Source organism: Phodopus roborovskii, unplaced genomic scaffold (assembly GCF_943737965.1).
Source record: "Phodopus roborovskii unplaced genomic scaffold, PHOROB, whole genome shotgun sequence".
NCBI lineage: Eukaryota > Metazoa > Chordata > Mammalia > Rodentia > Cricetidae > Phodopus > Phodopus roborovskii.
In genome coordinates, this window is record NW_026125052.1 from 12,103,503 (window position 1) to 12,120,455 (window position 16,953).

Here is a 16,953-nt window from a genome sequence, read left to right on the forward strand (position 1 = left end):
ACAACTTGTCATTAAGTGGATGGCCTCGATGAGGGGATGCAACAGTCTTTGATTGGAATATTGAGTTTGGGAAAAGGAAATTCTGCATCAATAGTCCCGCGATGCGGAATATCACACATTACTCAATAAGACATGTCATCACATTGAGAGTGTGTCGGCTAAAAAGTACAGCAGCAGATCAAATCAGCTGAAGACCTTTCCTTCAGGGGTTCACAGTTGCTCTCTGAAGCTTTTCAAAGTCCTTGGGGGATAGAAGCCATTAAATCTTGAAATTACAACTTAGGAAATTCAGTGAATCTACATCTAATCCTCCAAACTATGGGGTCCTTTTCCTTTTTTCTTTTTTATAATTTCTGTGTCGTCTTCATTTGTTTCCTCCAGATTCTCTTTCCCCTCTTTTCATAGCTTTGGGCTTGGGCCATCGCCATTCCCTGCCATGCCCCGCCCCACTCTCCCATTCCATACTTTTGTTAGAGCTTTGTCCTGCCTGCAGCCTACACATAGTACACAATCTGCCTTCTGTTGGTTCTTTACAGAGTTTGTATTTGTGGTGGGACCATGGTTCCTGCCACAGGGAGTGAAAGGGGAAGCTGCTGTCACATGACTTCTAAATCAGGGGTTTCTCTTTGGAGGGTACCACCCATGTTCTAGAATAGAGAAGGCAGAGAGGAAGTCTCTGGAGGTGGGCAGGGAAATCTCATCACTTTGATTCATTAGGACCTGGTGCTAAGGGAGCCACATTTGCTCCATCTCCTTAAAAACAAACTAATTTCCTAAGGAGAAAAACTCATCCTTGGGGACTACCACCACCCACATCTTGTAGAGCCACTCCTTAGATAGATCTGTAGTGTGGAAGCAGAGTCAAATGTCAGAGCGTGGATGGTTTGGCTAACACTGATGAAACAACCACCACAATGTAGGCAACTGTAAAACACACACACACAGGCACGAACACACACACACACACACACACACACACACACACACACACACACACAGGCACGCACGCCTCTTGAACCTTTACACCAACTTTGAAACACTGTTATTATCGTCATCACGGATAATGAGGAAACTTAAGCACAGTGAAAAATTAGTAATTTATTCAAGTAGCAGACTTGAGGACATGGCTGTCCGAAATAGAAACAGAGATCATTTATTTATTTTTGGCTTTTGCCACAGGGTCTCACTCTCTGTAGTCTTGGCTGGCCTGGACCTTGCTATGAAACCCAGGCTGGCCTTGAATTCACAGAGACCTGTCTGTCTCTGCTTCTTGAATGCTGGGATTACAGACCTGTGCCACCACACCCGGTGAGAATGGAGTGGGCCAGCCAGCTGAGAGAAAGCCCCCAAAGCTGAAAGAGGAAGATGCAACAGAAGGTGATAGGGAGAGGAAGGGGGAGAAGAAAGGGCGAGCTGGGGAGGGCTGCAAGCCAGAAGGAAGCCTTTTTATTCTGCTTTTGCAGATAGAGGGAAAGATGGAAGGGGAGAGGAAACAGTGAGATTGGGCATCTGGAAAGTGGTGGGAGAGGGTGGGATCATGAATTCTAGTAGGGGGGGTGAGAGGAGGAGGGAAGACCAAACAGGAGAAGCAAATGGCACAGCCTGAGAGTGTCATGTCGTAAATGCTAAGCTCTAAGTGTCTAAGAACAGAGATTTAAAGTTGGGCTTGGTGACATGTGCCTGTAACTCCAGCACTCAGAAGGCTGAGGCAGGAGGATTGCCATGGGTTGAACAGCCTAGGCTACACAGAGTACACTACCCAGCTGGAGTAAGACTCTTCTAAAAATCACACACACACACACACACACACACACGCACGCACGCACGCACGCACGCACGCACGCACGCGCGCACACACACACACACACACACTATATGTATATACATACATATATATAATGAACGCCTGGGTGGTGGTGGCACATGCCTTTGATCCCAGCACTTGGGAGGCAAAGACAAGTAGATCTCTGTGAGTTTAAGGCCAGCATGGTCTATAGAGTGCATTCCAAGACAACAGAGTGAGTTCCAGGACAACCAGGACTGTTTCACAGAGAAACCCTGTCTCAAAAAACTAACTAAAATAATAATATTAAGGATCTAAAGATCTTTTCAGTTAGGCTTATTTTATTATTATTATTATTATTATTATTATTATTATTATGTGTGTATGTGTGTGTGCGTGCATGTGCAGGTATGTTTGGATGTCACAGAGCTCATGAAGCGGTCATAGGACAAACCTTAGGAGCTGGTTCTCTCCATTGTGGGTTCTGGGGATGAAACCCAGCTTGTCAAGTTTGCATTGCAAATACCTTTACCCGATGAGACATCTCATCAACCTAGAAATAGTTCCCTTTTAAATTAATATTATGTGTAATGCCATTCTGAATAACATCCACTGGGGCAGGGGATTGTCCCCTGTGTTCTTGTATTGAGATGTTCTGTTGTGGCTATTTTCCTCTCTGTCCCCAGTAGTGCTTCTAATTATATTTGCAAGTATGGTGACCCTGGTCAGATGACCCTAGTCAGGTGACCCCAGTCCCTCACTGGCCAGAGTTTCCTACCAATTTCTAAACAATCCTCTTCTCACACCTTGGATTTCATTGCTCAGATCCTGAATCCTAAGACCTGTGGTAGACTGAGGAAGAAGAAAGGTTAGAAGGAAGGGAAGGAATTTAGAAAAAGTTTTTTTTTTTTTTTTAATCTTTTAAAATGACCACTGAAAGGAAAGCAAAGCCCATTGAGATACCTTAATTATTCCCACCCCCCACCAAGACATGATTACCTCTTCATCTTGTTTTCTGAAGTTATCATGCCTGCAAATGTCCAGCCCACAAAATTGGCCTGTCAAGTAGATTAAGCCCATAGACTGCCTGCCTGCATATCTAACTCAGAGCATTGCCTCACCTGGCTGAGGCTGTCACACTCTGAGTCTTGCCAAAACCCCCTCCAGATTCCCAAGAGAACCAATCAAAGGCAGAGAGTCAGAGCCAGCAACCTCTTTGGCCTCCTGGTCCTCTGCTGGGCTCATCTGGGCCCAAGGGGGATGTCTAATGTGGGAGCAGAGTCTACAGCGGGTGGGGTAGTGTGAGGGAAATGCAATAATAAAGAGAGCAGACAAGGAATTCTGTTACTATTTAAGTGGATTCGCAGTAACTGCTTCCCAGAACCACCCCGTTGTATTTATCTTAGGTATTGTTCTGATCCATCAGAATTTTACTTTAGCACTGGGATCCTAATGCCAGCACAGTTTCTGGTAGCCCCTAATCCAAATCTTGACTTTGATCCTCATGAAGATTCTTTTAGCGTGCTCTCTCTCTCTCTTTCTCTCTCTGTGTCTCCCTCCCTCTCTCCCTTCCCCCTTTTCCCTTCCTCCTTCTCTCTCCCCTATTTTCTCTCTCTCTCTCTCTCTCTCTCTGTCTCTTCCTCCCCCCTCCTCTGTGTATACACTTGTATATACATATACGGAGAGGCCTGGGGTCAACACTGGGTGTCATTGCTCTTTAGTGGTACTCCACTTTGTTTTTTGAGGTAGGATCTCTCACTAGAACCTGGGGTTCATTGATAGGCTAGGCTTGATGCCCATCAGGTCTCAGGTTCTGCCTGTCTCCATCTCCCCAGCTTTGGGATTGCAAGAGCATACCATTATGCTCAGCTTCTTGTGTGGGTGCTGGAGATCAAACTCAAGTCCTCATACTTATGCTGCAAGTACTTGATTCACTAAGCTATCTCCTAACCATGTCTTTCTTTTGGGATAGTATCTCACTGTGTATACCTAGCTGGCCTGGACTAACTATGCAACCTGGGCTGGCCTTGAAATTTTGGCAATCCTTCTGCCTTAGCTTTCTGAGTATTGGGATTACACTATATACCACCATGTTCAGCTCCCTTGGATTTTAATTGTCCCTCATATATTCTCAGCCTGGACCTCAATGAGAACCTGCTATCAGATCGTGTCCCGATATGTTGTGATAACCTGCCTTACTGTTTCCTATAGCAGAGAATTTAGGAGTGTGAAATGGAAAGGGAGATCATTGAGGGTGCATGTTTGTGAGTGTGTGTATAACAGTGCCCTGCTAAGTCGAAGGGTTAGCTGATCAGTAATAGTAAGGCTTCTGGTGGAAACTCTGCACTCTAAGGCCACAGACAGGTGGAAGTGATGTGCCCACGTTACCATTTTTGTTTTCTCCACCTTCAAGATGGCATGATGCGCGTTGCTTTCCGGAGCCCTCGAAAAGCATAGTTTTTGGCACTGACTACATGGATCATCTCTCCTTCCACATCCCTTAATGAAGTGTGCAGTTCTTGTCCTCATTAGGCCTTAGAGTTGTCAATAAGAGAGTCAATAAACCTGGTTGATGGGGTTGGGGTGGAGAGACTGAGATGCGGTGCGGACATCCACAGGGTGGACGTCAGTCCTGCCGAATGTCGTGAACCTGTGTTCAAAGATCGATAACAGGCTGAGGATAGAGCCTTAGAGCCTGCCCTCTGCAGTGTCCTCCCAGACCCACCGAGGCCAGGGCGGAACAGCGCCAGCCAGCTCCTGCTTTGCCTGCAGTTGTTTCCGCCCCCCCCCCCCCCGTGGCATTTCAGGTGCCCCATGCCTTTTTGTTTTTGTTTCTGATGGAGCCCTTTGGACTCCCATACTTAGTGCAAGAAGACATGCAGGCAGCATCTCCAAGTAGCCCAGGGGCCTTCCTGGGTTCCATTCCCTGCATCTTCTGTCTGCTGTCAGCATGTGAGAAGTCCCAGTGGACAGGGCATGCGTATTCTGCATGCTGTGTGGCTGGGCTCCATTTCTGGCTGTTCTGCGTCTCACTAGATACCCTTATCTTATCTAATTACAAGGAATTTCAGATTAATTTCATGGCCTCTGCTCCCTAGGACCTCTTATCTGTGACGGCCTTGTATTTTAACCTTGTCATTCTTTTGTTGTTTGCCTTTAAGGGGTGATGGCTAGAAGGGGGTGATGTTGGAGTTGGGTGGGGGAGGGGAAGAAGAAGAGGAAGGCAGACAGATCTGGACTGCTGCCTGTGTGTGGAGACAGCTGGCTGCTTTCTTCCATGACAGCCACATGGTACCCAGCCACACAGAACAGGACCCGGGGCAGGGGCTTGCCTGCTGCCAACCTCTCCAGATCTCTTTGATATTTCCGACAGAGCAGTAAAGGACTCTTGACTATCACTTTTTTTTTTTTTTTTGCTTTGCCTCTCTCCACCTCCTGTAAGACTCCTCCATGTCGTTTCCATGGCTACCCCCAATCAGATTTGGCTTCCTTCGAAATTGGATTTCAAAGAAGGACAAGGCTTCAAAGGAATTTGTCCATTTAACAGAACGTCATTAGGAGTGAGGCTGACTGCTGAGCCAGGTCCTCAGATGATTAAGGAGGGCAGCACTCATGTGTGGAGGCAGGCTCCTGTCTGCAATGAGGAACCTTGATGCAACATGACAATGGTGTATTGGAAACTGCCAGTCACCACCGCACATACCTGACTCACACTCCCTCTACCTCCATCTCTCTAAAACCCAGAGATCCACATGGGGGAGAAATGCATAGAGAACACCTACCTACCCTGTGAATGTTTGCTTCTTCCTAGGTGTGAGTGAGCTATGACAGGCAGCAAGGCCTGGGTCTGCCCTTTGTCAAACAACTCATGAGCTCTGGGCCTACATGACCATGCTGCCCAAGTCCTTTTATTTAAGGAGGGAGGCGCTCTGGGTTCTCTTCAGATCCTAGAAACCTTCTGCCTTTTACTAAAGGAAGAGGGAGGGGTCGTCCTTTTTTTTTCCATTGTTGAAAGAAAAATCAAGGAAGATTCTGTGTGGTGTAGAGGGAAGGCTGCACCCGCCACTTTTAAAGAACAGTTTTATGTTTATGAAGAGTATGAGAACAGTTGGGGATGCCCACATAGTCCACACTACTAAACACACATGCACCCCCAAATACTTATAGGACAGTTTTATCGGGGTGGGGGGCAGCAAGGTATGGGAAAAACACCCCAGAGGAAGAGACAGCCAATCCCATGGCTAGAATTTCGCGATAAAGAGCAGTACCAAGGAGCCAGGCTCCCTGGCACCCCTGGCCAGCTTCTACCCCTTCAGTTGAACTTGTTGCAACTTCTAGGTGGGTCATGAGGCCCTGAAACCAAGGTACCATTCTTTTCCAGGATATGATAAAAAAAAAAAAACAAACAAACTACTGAACACCTTGAGAGTGAAATTCCTAGCCTGGAGACTGCATCTTCTTGGGATGTGTGTGGGTGCCTGTTCTAGGAGACCTGCGCTTCCGCCTTGTGCTGAGTTCCTTCTTTCTGCTCCAGCTTCTTCTACATTGAAACCAGCATCACCCTCAACCCCCAGGCTGACACACAGACCATTTTACTTCTCTCCCTCATGCCCTCCATCACCACTCCCAGTCCTTTCTTCTCAGTGCCGCTCTATTTTCTTCATGGCCCGTTTTATTAAAAAAAAAAAAAAAAAAAAAAAAAAAAAACCAACAAGAAGCCAGGTGGTAGGTGGTGGCACACATCTTTAATTCGGGAGGCAGAGACAGGCAGATCTCTGTAAGTTCAAAACCAGCCTGGTCTATAGAGTCAGTTCTAGGACAGGCTCCAAAGCTACAGAGAAATCCTGTCTTCAAACAAACAAGCAAAGGCATGCACAACCCCGCCTGGCTCATAAAAACAACAACCAGCCAACCAATTTTGGAGTAATTGCACACTCCAAGGTGGTTGTAAGAAATACCACAGGGGGTCCCATGTACCTTTGCCCAAGTTCACACTGTAGTAACATCTTCAGTACCTAAGTGCAACTCAGACTTGGGCACTGACTGTGCTTTGGGAGGGAGAGGGCACAGCCCTGCGATCTTCTCAATCACTTTTTCTTCTTCTCTGAGAGAGAAAGAGTTGTTACCCAACCCTCTTCTCACAGACTTTCACCTGGGGTGGGGCACTTTGTCTCTCGTGTGTGTGTGTGTGTGTGTGTGTGTGTGTGTGTGTGTGTGTGTGTGTGTGTGTGTTACCCTCTGATGCTGACTCTGCCAAATGTTGGGGATCTGCATTGTCACCGGGATTCCTGATTAACAGCACGACTCTCCCCACTCCCCCAACCCCGGACAGTGAGCTGGATCAGCAACCGAGGCACTATATCCTCTCGGCTAGGACTAGGTTCTTTCTTGGATTCTGCCTCTGCACCCAATTCAGGAACCACTATGGTCTTTTAAACCTGCCTCCTTCAGGTCAAATCGCTCAGCGCTTTCACATTTCCTGCAAGACCGCTGGTTCTTTGGAGTCTAGGTACTCTTTTGGTGCCAGTCTCAAAGGGCCACCTTTGACCTTGTGTGCCACCTCAGTCAGGGCGCGAGCCCTAGCGTGCACCTGCGCCCAGGGTCCCCGCGCCCACAGCCCGCTGCGCGCGCCGCTTCCTGAGTGCGCGGCCGGCGGACCCGCCCTGCTGCTGGGTCCCCGAGGCCGAGGTACAGGCGCCCCGGGTGCTGCTAGTTCGCCTCCCTCTGCCCGCCGGCCGCTTTCGGAACAGGCCTTGCGTCCCTTGTCCAGCCTTCTCCTGAGGCAGCCCTCCCGCCGCTCCAAATGCAGGCTGTTGCCCTCCCGGAGGAGATCCGTTGGCTCCTGGAAGGTAACTACTGGCGGCTCAGTGCCAGACCTCTGTCCTGACTCCTCCTCCGGGGAGATCCAGTCAGTGCTGGGACTAAGGCATGAGAGGAAACACCAGGGCACTAGCCCTTCAGCCCTATCACTCACCTAATATAAGCAAGCTGCAGGCTTCCAGAGTCCCCAATCCTACCCTTGTCCCCAAGGCCAGTCTCCCATCCTCCCTTGAGTTATAATCTTTCTGTTCTTTCTAGGCATCTACATCACTGGGCATCACTTCTAGGTTTCTAAGGTCTTGAGGGGCAGGTGCGTGGTGTCCCCTGACACCTTGTCTGGTCTTGAATCTGTCTCCCAAGGAATCCCTGAGGGCTGCATCGTAGTGATTAACCTTCATCCTCCCCAGTCCTGATTCTTCACCTCACACAAGTCCTAAATCCTTTCTGGGTAGAGATCTTTTAGGCACACAATGGGGCTCTATGGGTCTTTGGGCCAAGCCTGGTTGTCAGGAGACTTCTTACAAGTGTGGGAACCCAAGGCCTCCTTTATCAGCCTGCAGACTAGGAGGGCTGTCATCAGACCCAAGGGAAGCCTCCTCCCCTTTCTAGAAGAGTCCTGTTGTGATGGCTTCACCTTCAAACTGAGGTGTCTAAATGGTCCTTTAGTTATGGTCTCTTGACACTCAACATATATTCTTCACACTCCAAAGAGACTTCCTCTATGGACTTGGCTCACACAATGAAAATTTGTTTCACTTGCTTTCCTATGACTGACCTTCCTAGAGGATGGAGGCCTGGAATCTGCAGTTGCATAAGGGTCTCTAGAGGGAACTGCTCAGAATTAAGCTTTTTGGCATCCAGGCGATGTATTTGACACATAGTTAACAGATGGCCTGCTTTGGGCAGGTCATGATTTTGGCAAACCCTGTTCTTTTCAGTTTCTCTCAATTTAATTGGTTTTATATCTCCATTACCTTGTTATCTTGGTATAAATGCCTCCTAATCAAGGATTTGGCTAGTGCTTTTGGTTTCTGTTTGTAGCACTGTTTCTATTTTGGATTGTTTCTCTGTAAGAGCTGTCAGTTGGCCATTTCTTTTGAGGTGATGTTTCAAAAAAAAATCTAGTTTTTAAAAAGCTTTTTATTTATATTTTTTGAGTGTGTGTGTGTGTGTGTGTGTGTGTGTAGTTCTGATGGCAGCTGTTGGGAGTTGGCTTGATTCCTCCACCTTCTGGGTGTTGGCTTTTAGGCTTGGCGGAAAGTACCTCTACCCACTGAGCTATCCTAGCGGGTTGAACACAGGACCTTTTGAATGCTCTTCAAATGGTCTGCTACTGAGCTACATTCTCTAAACCATCTCAGATCCACTTAGCTTGTGAAGCAAGTGAAATCTAAACTGTAGTAACAAAAAGTGATTGGAGGGTAGAGGTATCTAAAGAGAGGCTGCTGGTTCAGTCTTAGATACGTAAAGAAAAGCTGTAATTGTCTGGTGTTGAGAGAAGGAACTGCGGCCACAAGTTTAATTCTACCCTCGGATTTAAATTCGGAGTGCGGAGTGTTTCTTTTTATCGGTGTCAGTCATTTTAAGAGAGGAAACCCATTTTACGAGCTTGTTAAAAGATGCTTCAGTCTCATGCACAGCTTTGGTAGAGAACTCCCTCTTATTTTCAGAGGCTTGCGATGCAATCCACTCTTTTGACATTTTTGACGTGCAGTTCTTTATTGTTCAAAACTGACACTTTGGTAAACAACTCATTTCTGCACCTGCCACCTCCCTTTAGCTCAGATTATTTTCTTGTTAGCTGACTGTTTTTAATTGAAGTCTTCAGATCTCCTTCTAAAGCAGAACCTTTGTTGGCTGACAAGCAGAGCAGGGTATGAATGGAGATTAATTGCATGTCACATACTTCTGTATCAAACTTGCTGTCTTAACAATCCCTGCTAGTGCTCCGGTCTTTAGAATAGATGGAGGAGTCCGAGGTTACATTTCAAGGAGCTTCGCTGGTTAACAATTTCTTTAAAGCCACTTTACCTTTTATTTTTAAAGCCTGTAATTATTGTCTTGAATCTGAAGTGTGTGGGCGGGGCTAATGTAAAGTGGGATATAGCGAAGATTCTAATGAAAAGTGGTTGAAGAGTATGCTTTTGAAAGGTTCGCGTGATAATAGCAACATATTGGTTATAGGTTTTTATTTTCTTTTTAATGGAATGCAGTCTCTGGTGTAAACCAGCAAAATGATTTGTTGCGTTACAAACAATTTGTGGATATTAGAAATCCAAAATGGCCATCAATTCGCTGTCTGTGGCTGGTTACACGTCTCCTCCCACCACACACTTTCTAACAGATAACGGATAACAATTAGAAAATATGTAGGTCCTGATCTCCACATGGTTGCTCAGTGGGAGGGAGGCACAGGATATGAAAGCTGAGACTACATGGGGGTGGAGTTTCCATCATGAATTACTGCTTTCATAAACCAAGCCATAAGCATTTGCACAGTGATTTAATGCTGGCCATCATGGCCATAGCTTAAACATTTATTTATTTATAACAACAGGAGCATAAAATGACAGGGATACTTTTTGATATAAGTGTGAGCTTTAAAAAAATAAAATATGCAAAGAACTGTGAAAGGTTTATATCAAGAATTTTACATAGAGAGGGCCTAAAATTAATTTTAAGTATAAAATTTTAAACATTTGGAGATGTCTCATTTGATATGGGAATCCTACTTCTAGGAATCTGTTATAGAAATTAAAGACATGAAATATATATACAAAAGTTTATCCTAGATGCTGATGAGGTGGGTAAGGCAGGTGACAGTTGAATGAATTATGGAACATCCATCTTGGTTTGCATCCATTACAAAGAATGCAGGAGACCTGTCCTGTCTGTGTGCCTGTTTGTCATCTGTCTTAGTTTGCAAAGTGTCCATTTCATGTTCTTAAGACTAAAATGTGAAGTACGGATTAGTCCATATAATGGCCCATTTTTACTTGAAAGCAAAAAGCCAACAAAAGTTACATACATCATATGTGTTTGTGTAAGCTTCAGAGAAAGTACAAATGAGGGTGTCCCAAGCTTTTAACAGTTTCCTTTTAGGGACAACAAGCTGTGTGTGTGTGTGTGTGTGTGTGTGTGTGTGTGTGTGTGTGTGTGTGTGTGTGGTGGGGTTAATGATTTTTGTTTATTTTTATGATTTTTATTATATACATATATATTTATATTGGTTGAATTGTGACAAAGGTCATGTATTACTTTTGTAATCAGGAAAGAATAGTTATAGAAAGAAAGAAAGAAAGAAAGAAAGAAAGAAAGAAAGAAAGGAGAGAAAGAAGCCCAGTGGAATGAGGGGTTTAAAGAGCCATTAACTACAGGTGTAATTGCTTTTCCTGTTTAGCTATGGGAGGGTGTGTGGAAAGTGTAAATTAACAACAAAAACCAAATTCTCTCTTGGGTTTTTGGTAAATGACAAAGTGTGGAGAAGTTCAGGATAGAGCCTCTTCCAATCGAGCTGCAGGGACAGAAATTGGTCCCCTATCAGTGAATAAAGCACGACACAGATAAGGAAACAGGACATCTTCCGCTTTATTGAAAGAAGAGGAAATATTCAGGTCTGTTTTCAAGTAGTCAGGCTTCAGATGTAGAAGTTATCTTTCTGCTTTTGTTTTGTGATAACTGTGCTGAAAACAAACAATGGAGTGCTGGCAGTTTGCTAATCTTTGTTGCACAGATGTAAACGTAGTGTCTTTTTTCCTGGTCTTTCTAGTCCCCCACCCCCACCCCTGTGTGTGTGTGTGTGTGTGTGTGTGTGTGTGTGTGTGTGTGTGTGTGTTTCTGTCTCTGTCTCTCATTCTAATCAAGAACCAGGTGCAACAGATACTCCCTTGAGTATAGCCTGCTGACCTCACCCTGATAGCTGATAGACCCCCTGCCTAGCCAGTGCCTCCATGTGGCTTGGAACAAGGACTGAAGCCTAAACATCCCCGGTGGGATGCTGCAGTGATTCTACCTAGCACTGGTCCTCACATCCCAATGGTTACTTACTTTTAAACTTCAGCTACCATGAGCCATTGCCTTCTAGATAGTTCTCCAGATTTGGATCAGTAGACGCAGATGAAAGTGTAAAACCCCTTTTAAAATGGCAAAGCTCTAACTACGAGCAACTTGAAGCAGTGAGTTGCTCTGGATAGTGAAGATTCTTTTAAACAGTCTAACTTGATCAATTCTTTTAAAACATGAACTAGGAACTTTCCCTGTTTCTTCAGTCTCTGAAATACTTTTAAACCCAGCATTATGATAGTGAATGTCTATTGTTCAAGGCTGTTTCTGCCATCATTATTCCTGGGTTGCCTTGTGATGGTTGTTTTCTGATTTATTTGTTTGTATGGAGCCGGGACTGAACCCACGACCTTGGGCATGCTAGTCCAGGATTTGTCTCTGAGCCACATTCCACTCTGCTTTGTGTTCAGACAGCCAGACAGACAGTGTATGTGCTGGGGTGAGAAGCTTTTTCCTGTGGGTTCCAGTGACTGAAGTTAGATTATAAGCCTTGATTGCAAGCACCTTTACCCTCTAAGACACCTCGACATCGAAAAGTGGCTCTCTTGGTAAACAGGTAGGCTCTCCGACATGGGTTTTGTGATGTGTGTTTGGTTGTTTTACCTTTTTTTTTTTTTCTTTTTTGGGCAACTTTTGATACTCGTGGTCTCATAGACAGATGACTGAATCTTGAGTGTTAAGATGTGAGTGTGATTCTGTTTAATGCTATTTTTTCTGATTATAAAAGTAATAATTTTCACTATTAAACTTCAGAAAACACAAAGCATATAATCTCCTGTAATCAACAATTGTTAAATTTCCATGTAATCCATGGATTTCTTTCTCTGGAGAGATAACGTTGTTTCCATAAGGAAATGTCTAAGTGAACATTAGGAAACAGTCCATTTTATTTTATTGAGACAGTGTCTCACTGTATATCCCTAGCTGTCCTTGAACTCCCTATGTAGATCAGTCTGGCCTCCAGCTCACAGAGACCCACTTGCCCTTGTCTCTGCCCCCCAAGTGCTGGGATTAAAAGTCTGTGCAATAGCACCAGGATCAATAATCTATTTATTGATTTAAACGTAATTCTAGGAACAATATGCTAATTCAGCCTCATTTCCTCTTAAGTTTTCAATGATAGCTACTTTTTTTTTCCTAAATAAAGTGAACACATTTAGTTTATGCTGTAGATTTGTCAGTCGGAACACTGAGAAGCAACTAAAGCCTTAGAGGCGGATGATCCCCCTCCAGAAGGAGAGCCTATGAGAAGCGAGTGGGTAGGGAAGGTTTGGATTGTGGAGGAGAGGAAAAGAAACCAAGAGGAGAAGGGCTTTCTAGGAGCCCATTCCAGGCCATCTGGCTGATAATGTGTCATAAGAGAGCATCCATGTAGCCTTCCCAGCCGGTCAAGCCTGGCAAACTACACCGCCCAAACCATAGCAATCCACCCCTAGGACACGGTGAAAACACTGGATTCCAGGCTACTGATATTAAGCAAATCTCATAACTGTCTCTTTAAGACACACACTAGTGGTCCAGCTTGTGTGAACTCTCAGCATGGTCTCTGGTAGGAACAAGCAGGAATTCCTAACTCCTTGTTACAGGTGCATGGGAGTTAGCGGCCCAGCAGGAGTCTGGGAGTCACTTCAAAGTCAGACCTCTAAAACCCAAGTGCTGCATTTCCCACCCCTTTCCCGGCAGTCTTCATGGAAATGTCTTCTCTGTTTACCGGCCAATTAAATAAAAGTTCCATAATTGGGAAAAATGAGTTGACGGGGTTTCTTTATGTATCCCTGGCTATCCTGAAACTCATTCTGCAGACCAGGCCGGCCCCAGACTCAGAGATCCACCTGCTTCTGCCTCCTAGGTCCTGGGATTAAAGGCTTGGCCACCACCATGCTAGTGACTTTTATTTGGTTAAGAACTCATTTTAAGACTTACTATTACATTTTTGATTTGACAACTGATTCTCTTTTTCTTTTTTGAGGCAGGGTCTCACTAGAACCATGGCTGGCTACACCATCAGCTCAAATCTTGACTTTAACATACATACACGTATGTAGCCACTACTCAGTTCAACATAGAAAAGCTTCCAGGCTTCTAGACTCTTCCTCAACAATCAGTTACCCTCCTCAGAGATATCATTCTGACTTCTATCATAATACATTCTAAAATTTCAGATGCTCTTTTGTATCTATACTCCGCGATTGGTTTTACGATTTATTTACGCTTGAGTATAGAGCTGTCACATTTTGCTCTGTAGTGTTCCATTGTTTGAATAAGTTGCCAGAATCTGCTCCTTCAATGCTAGATAATGAGCTTTGGACCTGTCCTGGCGATTTGAATATTGGGAGGAATGGAAGGAGGGGTAGGAAATACGAATTTATAATGGTAAATAAAGAGGCACACAAGAAGTTATTAGAACGGAACAATATTTTAGGGGAAGAATAATTCTAAGTAAGTTTATTGAAGTTCAGTTTGGAGGCTGGAGATTTGACTCAGTTGCTCTGCAAGCCTGGTGACCAACTGGATTTGATCCTAGGAACTCACATTAAAAAAAAAAAAATCAAATGCAGAGGTTCACATCTGTAATCTCAGCACTCCTGCCATGAGATGACAGGCAGGTATAGAGGTAAATGATGAAAGATCACAGAGACAAAGGAGTAAGCCAGAGCCACCCCTGGGATCTCATACACAGCATAGCAGAAACAAGAGAAAACCTTCCTAAACAGGCTAAAATGTTCAGTTAGGGGCCTGGGGATGTAGCTCAGTGGTAGAACAAGTGTCTGGCAAAAAATATACCAGGACCAAAAGAAATGAACAAAATAGAGTTAAATATATTTTAAAGTGTGTGTGTGTGTGTGTGTGTGTGTGTGTGTGTAAGGGTTATGTGTATGTGAGTGCAGATGCTCACAAAGGCCAGAAGAGTGTGCTGGATCACCTGGAGCTGAAGTTATAGGCAGTTGTGAGACACCTGATCTTGGTGCTTAGAACTGAACTTGGACCCTTGGCAAGAGCAAGGATAGTTTGAAGTATTCACTCCTGAGCCATATCTCCATCTGGTGTCAGGTATTTTCTGTGGGTATTTAGGTATGCCACATCATGCTTCTCACACTTGACTTATAATATATAATATCTTAGTTGATTCAAACTACTACACAGTTCAACTAAGTATAAATTCAAATCTACTACTGAATATGTTTTAGTAAAACTCCTATTATGTGATTTAACAGCTTATTTTCCCATAACATACTAATATTAGAATGTCAACAATGATAGGCAAATATCCTAGATAAGGTGTGTGTGTGTGTGTGTGTGTGTGTGTGTGCCAACCACATATATATGCAGGTATGCCTGCAGAGACTAGAGAACGCTGTTTCATGCCTTGTAACTCTCCACTTTATTCCTAGGAGGCAGAGTCTCTCACTGAACTTGGAGCTAGGCTGGAAGCCAGGAAGCCCCAGTAATCCACTCATTCTCCCCTGCCCTGCCCTAGTGCTGATGTTACAAATATGCATGCATGACCACACCAGGCTTATTTTTAAAATTGGTGTTGGGATTTGAACTCATAACCCCATATTTTTTTTTTGCAGTAAGCACTCTTACCCACTGAGCCATCTCCTCAGCTCCCCAGGATGAGAATTTACATATTTCATAAATTACCCTATGGAAGTTATTGATCTTCAAGAAGACTTGTTGTTCAAATGCCAAAATGACTCTGTTCCTGAGCTCAGTCTGTCCTATGTTTCATATACAAGCCAAACAGTAAGGTTAAACAGTGGCACATAGAGATTCCTACTACTAACAGCCAGCTGCTATAGTTACCTAGTCTATAATACAGCATTGACAAACCAGAAAAGCAAGCAATGAACTTGGAAATAAAAGGGAAATAAGTGTGAACAAATGTTGCAGAAATTATAAGATTTCTGTAGGATATATTACATGAAAAAACTAGGCATGTTAAGATCTTCAGGTGATGGTAAGATTAAAACATATCACCTTTTCCTATATTTAAAATGATTAAAAATTGCCTGCATACTATACTTAATAAAATTAGTTAAAAATATAATCTTAATAGCTAGTTCTAGACTTTCTTTTAGGAAATGAAGTGTCATTGTTGAGGTAGTTACATCATCACTATTGCTATTATTATTATTGCCATAATCATTAGTATTATTAGAGATGGGGGGTCTCAGTATGTAGACCAGGCTAGCCTTAAACTTGAAGAGGTCCACCTGCCTCTGCCTCCTGAGTGCTGAGGTTACAGGTGTGAGCCTCTATCCCCACAATCCCTATTCCTGCTGGAAAAACACTTCTTTTGTTATGTGAGGCAAGTAGTTGAAGGCTGAAACAACCAGATAGTTAGGCTGCAGCTACTAGCCAGGAACAAAATGTCTTTGATTTTGGTCTGTATAGGAGAAAGGGAGAAGATGTTAAGAAGGCGAAAGTCTTGGAACCAAATCAAACAGAGGGCTAGAGCAGAGGGCTAGAGGATATGACCACCGCTAACAGGTGAGAGGCACTTAGGAACGAGGATATCCCTCCTCACCACCAGCATCTCCAGCCAAAGATGTCTCCCTTCCACATTCACAGGCTTGTCCTGTGAATAGTGTTTTGGGGAAACTGAGGAAGAAGATAGGTCTAAACCACGATTTCTCAACCTCGAAACTAGTGACAGTTTGAGCTGGAAAAGACTTTGTGGTTGGGGCTGTCCTGTGTATGTATTCTAGAAAGTTCAGCCGCATCCTCGCTTCTACTCACTAGGTGCAGGTAGCCTTCTCACTAGTGTCAATCAAATGTCCTCAGATATTGTCAAAATCTCCTGAAGGATCCTGGTTGGCAACAGCTGTTCTAAGTCTAGGTAACAAGGACAGAGCGTCTGTAGAGGCGTGGGACCTGTACAGTGTGGCACTCTGAGAAGCCTGCTCCTTGAAAATGACCTGGGACTGGAGGAGCGCTGTGGGTTTCCCCAGGAGGAAGTTCTCACCAAGAGTTCAGAGGTCTGGATAGTCTTAACGTCTACACTGTTCTCAGAATGAAGTTCAAATAACCCAGTCGCGCCCCCACCCAGCCTCCAGCTTCCTTGCCATGTGAAAATTTGCAAGCATGAGTTTGCTTATCTTGTTGGTCCATCTTTGCTTTTTCACAGGAGGGGAGACTTGTAAGGACTCTATGAGGGCCCCATTCATCCTTTAGAGCAGTGAATCTCACCTTCCCCAACGCTGTGGCCCCTTAATACAGTTCTTCTTGTTGTGGTTACCCCCAGCCATAAAATTATTTTGTTGCTACTCCATAACTGTAATTTT

The 16,953-nt window shown here is 44.4% G+C and overlaps 2 protein-coding genes across 2 annotated transcripts in view; one reads left to right on the forward strand and one right to left on the reverse strand.

Moving 5' to 3' along the window:
• Cdk5rap3 (CDK5 regulatory subunit associated protein 3) overlaps positions 1–16,953 on the reverse strand; it is a 720,787-nt gene that overhangs the window by 280,944 nt on the left and 422,890 nt on the right. The window lies entirely within an intron of this gene.
• Skap1 (src kinase associated phosphoprotein 1) overlaps positions 7,489–16,953 on the forward strand; it is a 282,052-nt gene continuing 272,587 nt past the window's right edge. Inside the window, exon 1 of the mRNA XM_051173521.1 lies at positions 7,489–7,632. Coding sequence (XP_051029478.1) covers positions 7,587–7,632 — 46 coding nt within the window. The 5' untranslated portion in view covers positions 7,489–7,586. The remainder of the gene's footprint in view (positions 7,633–16,953) is intronic.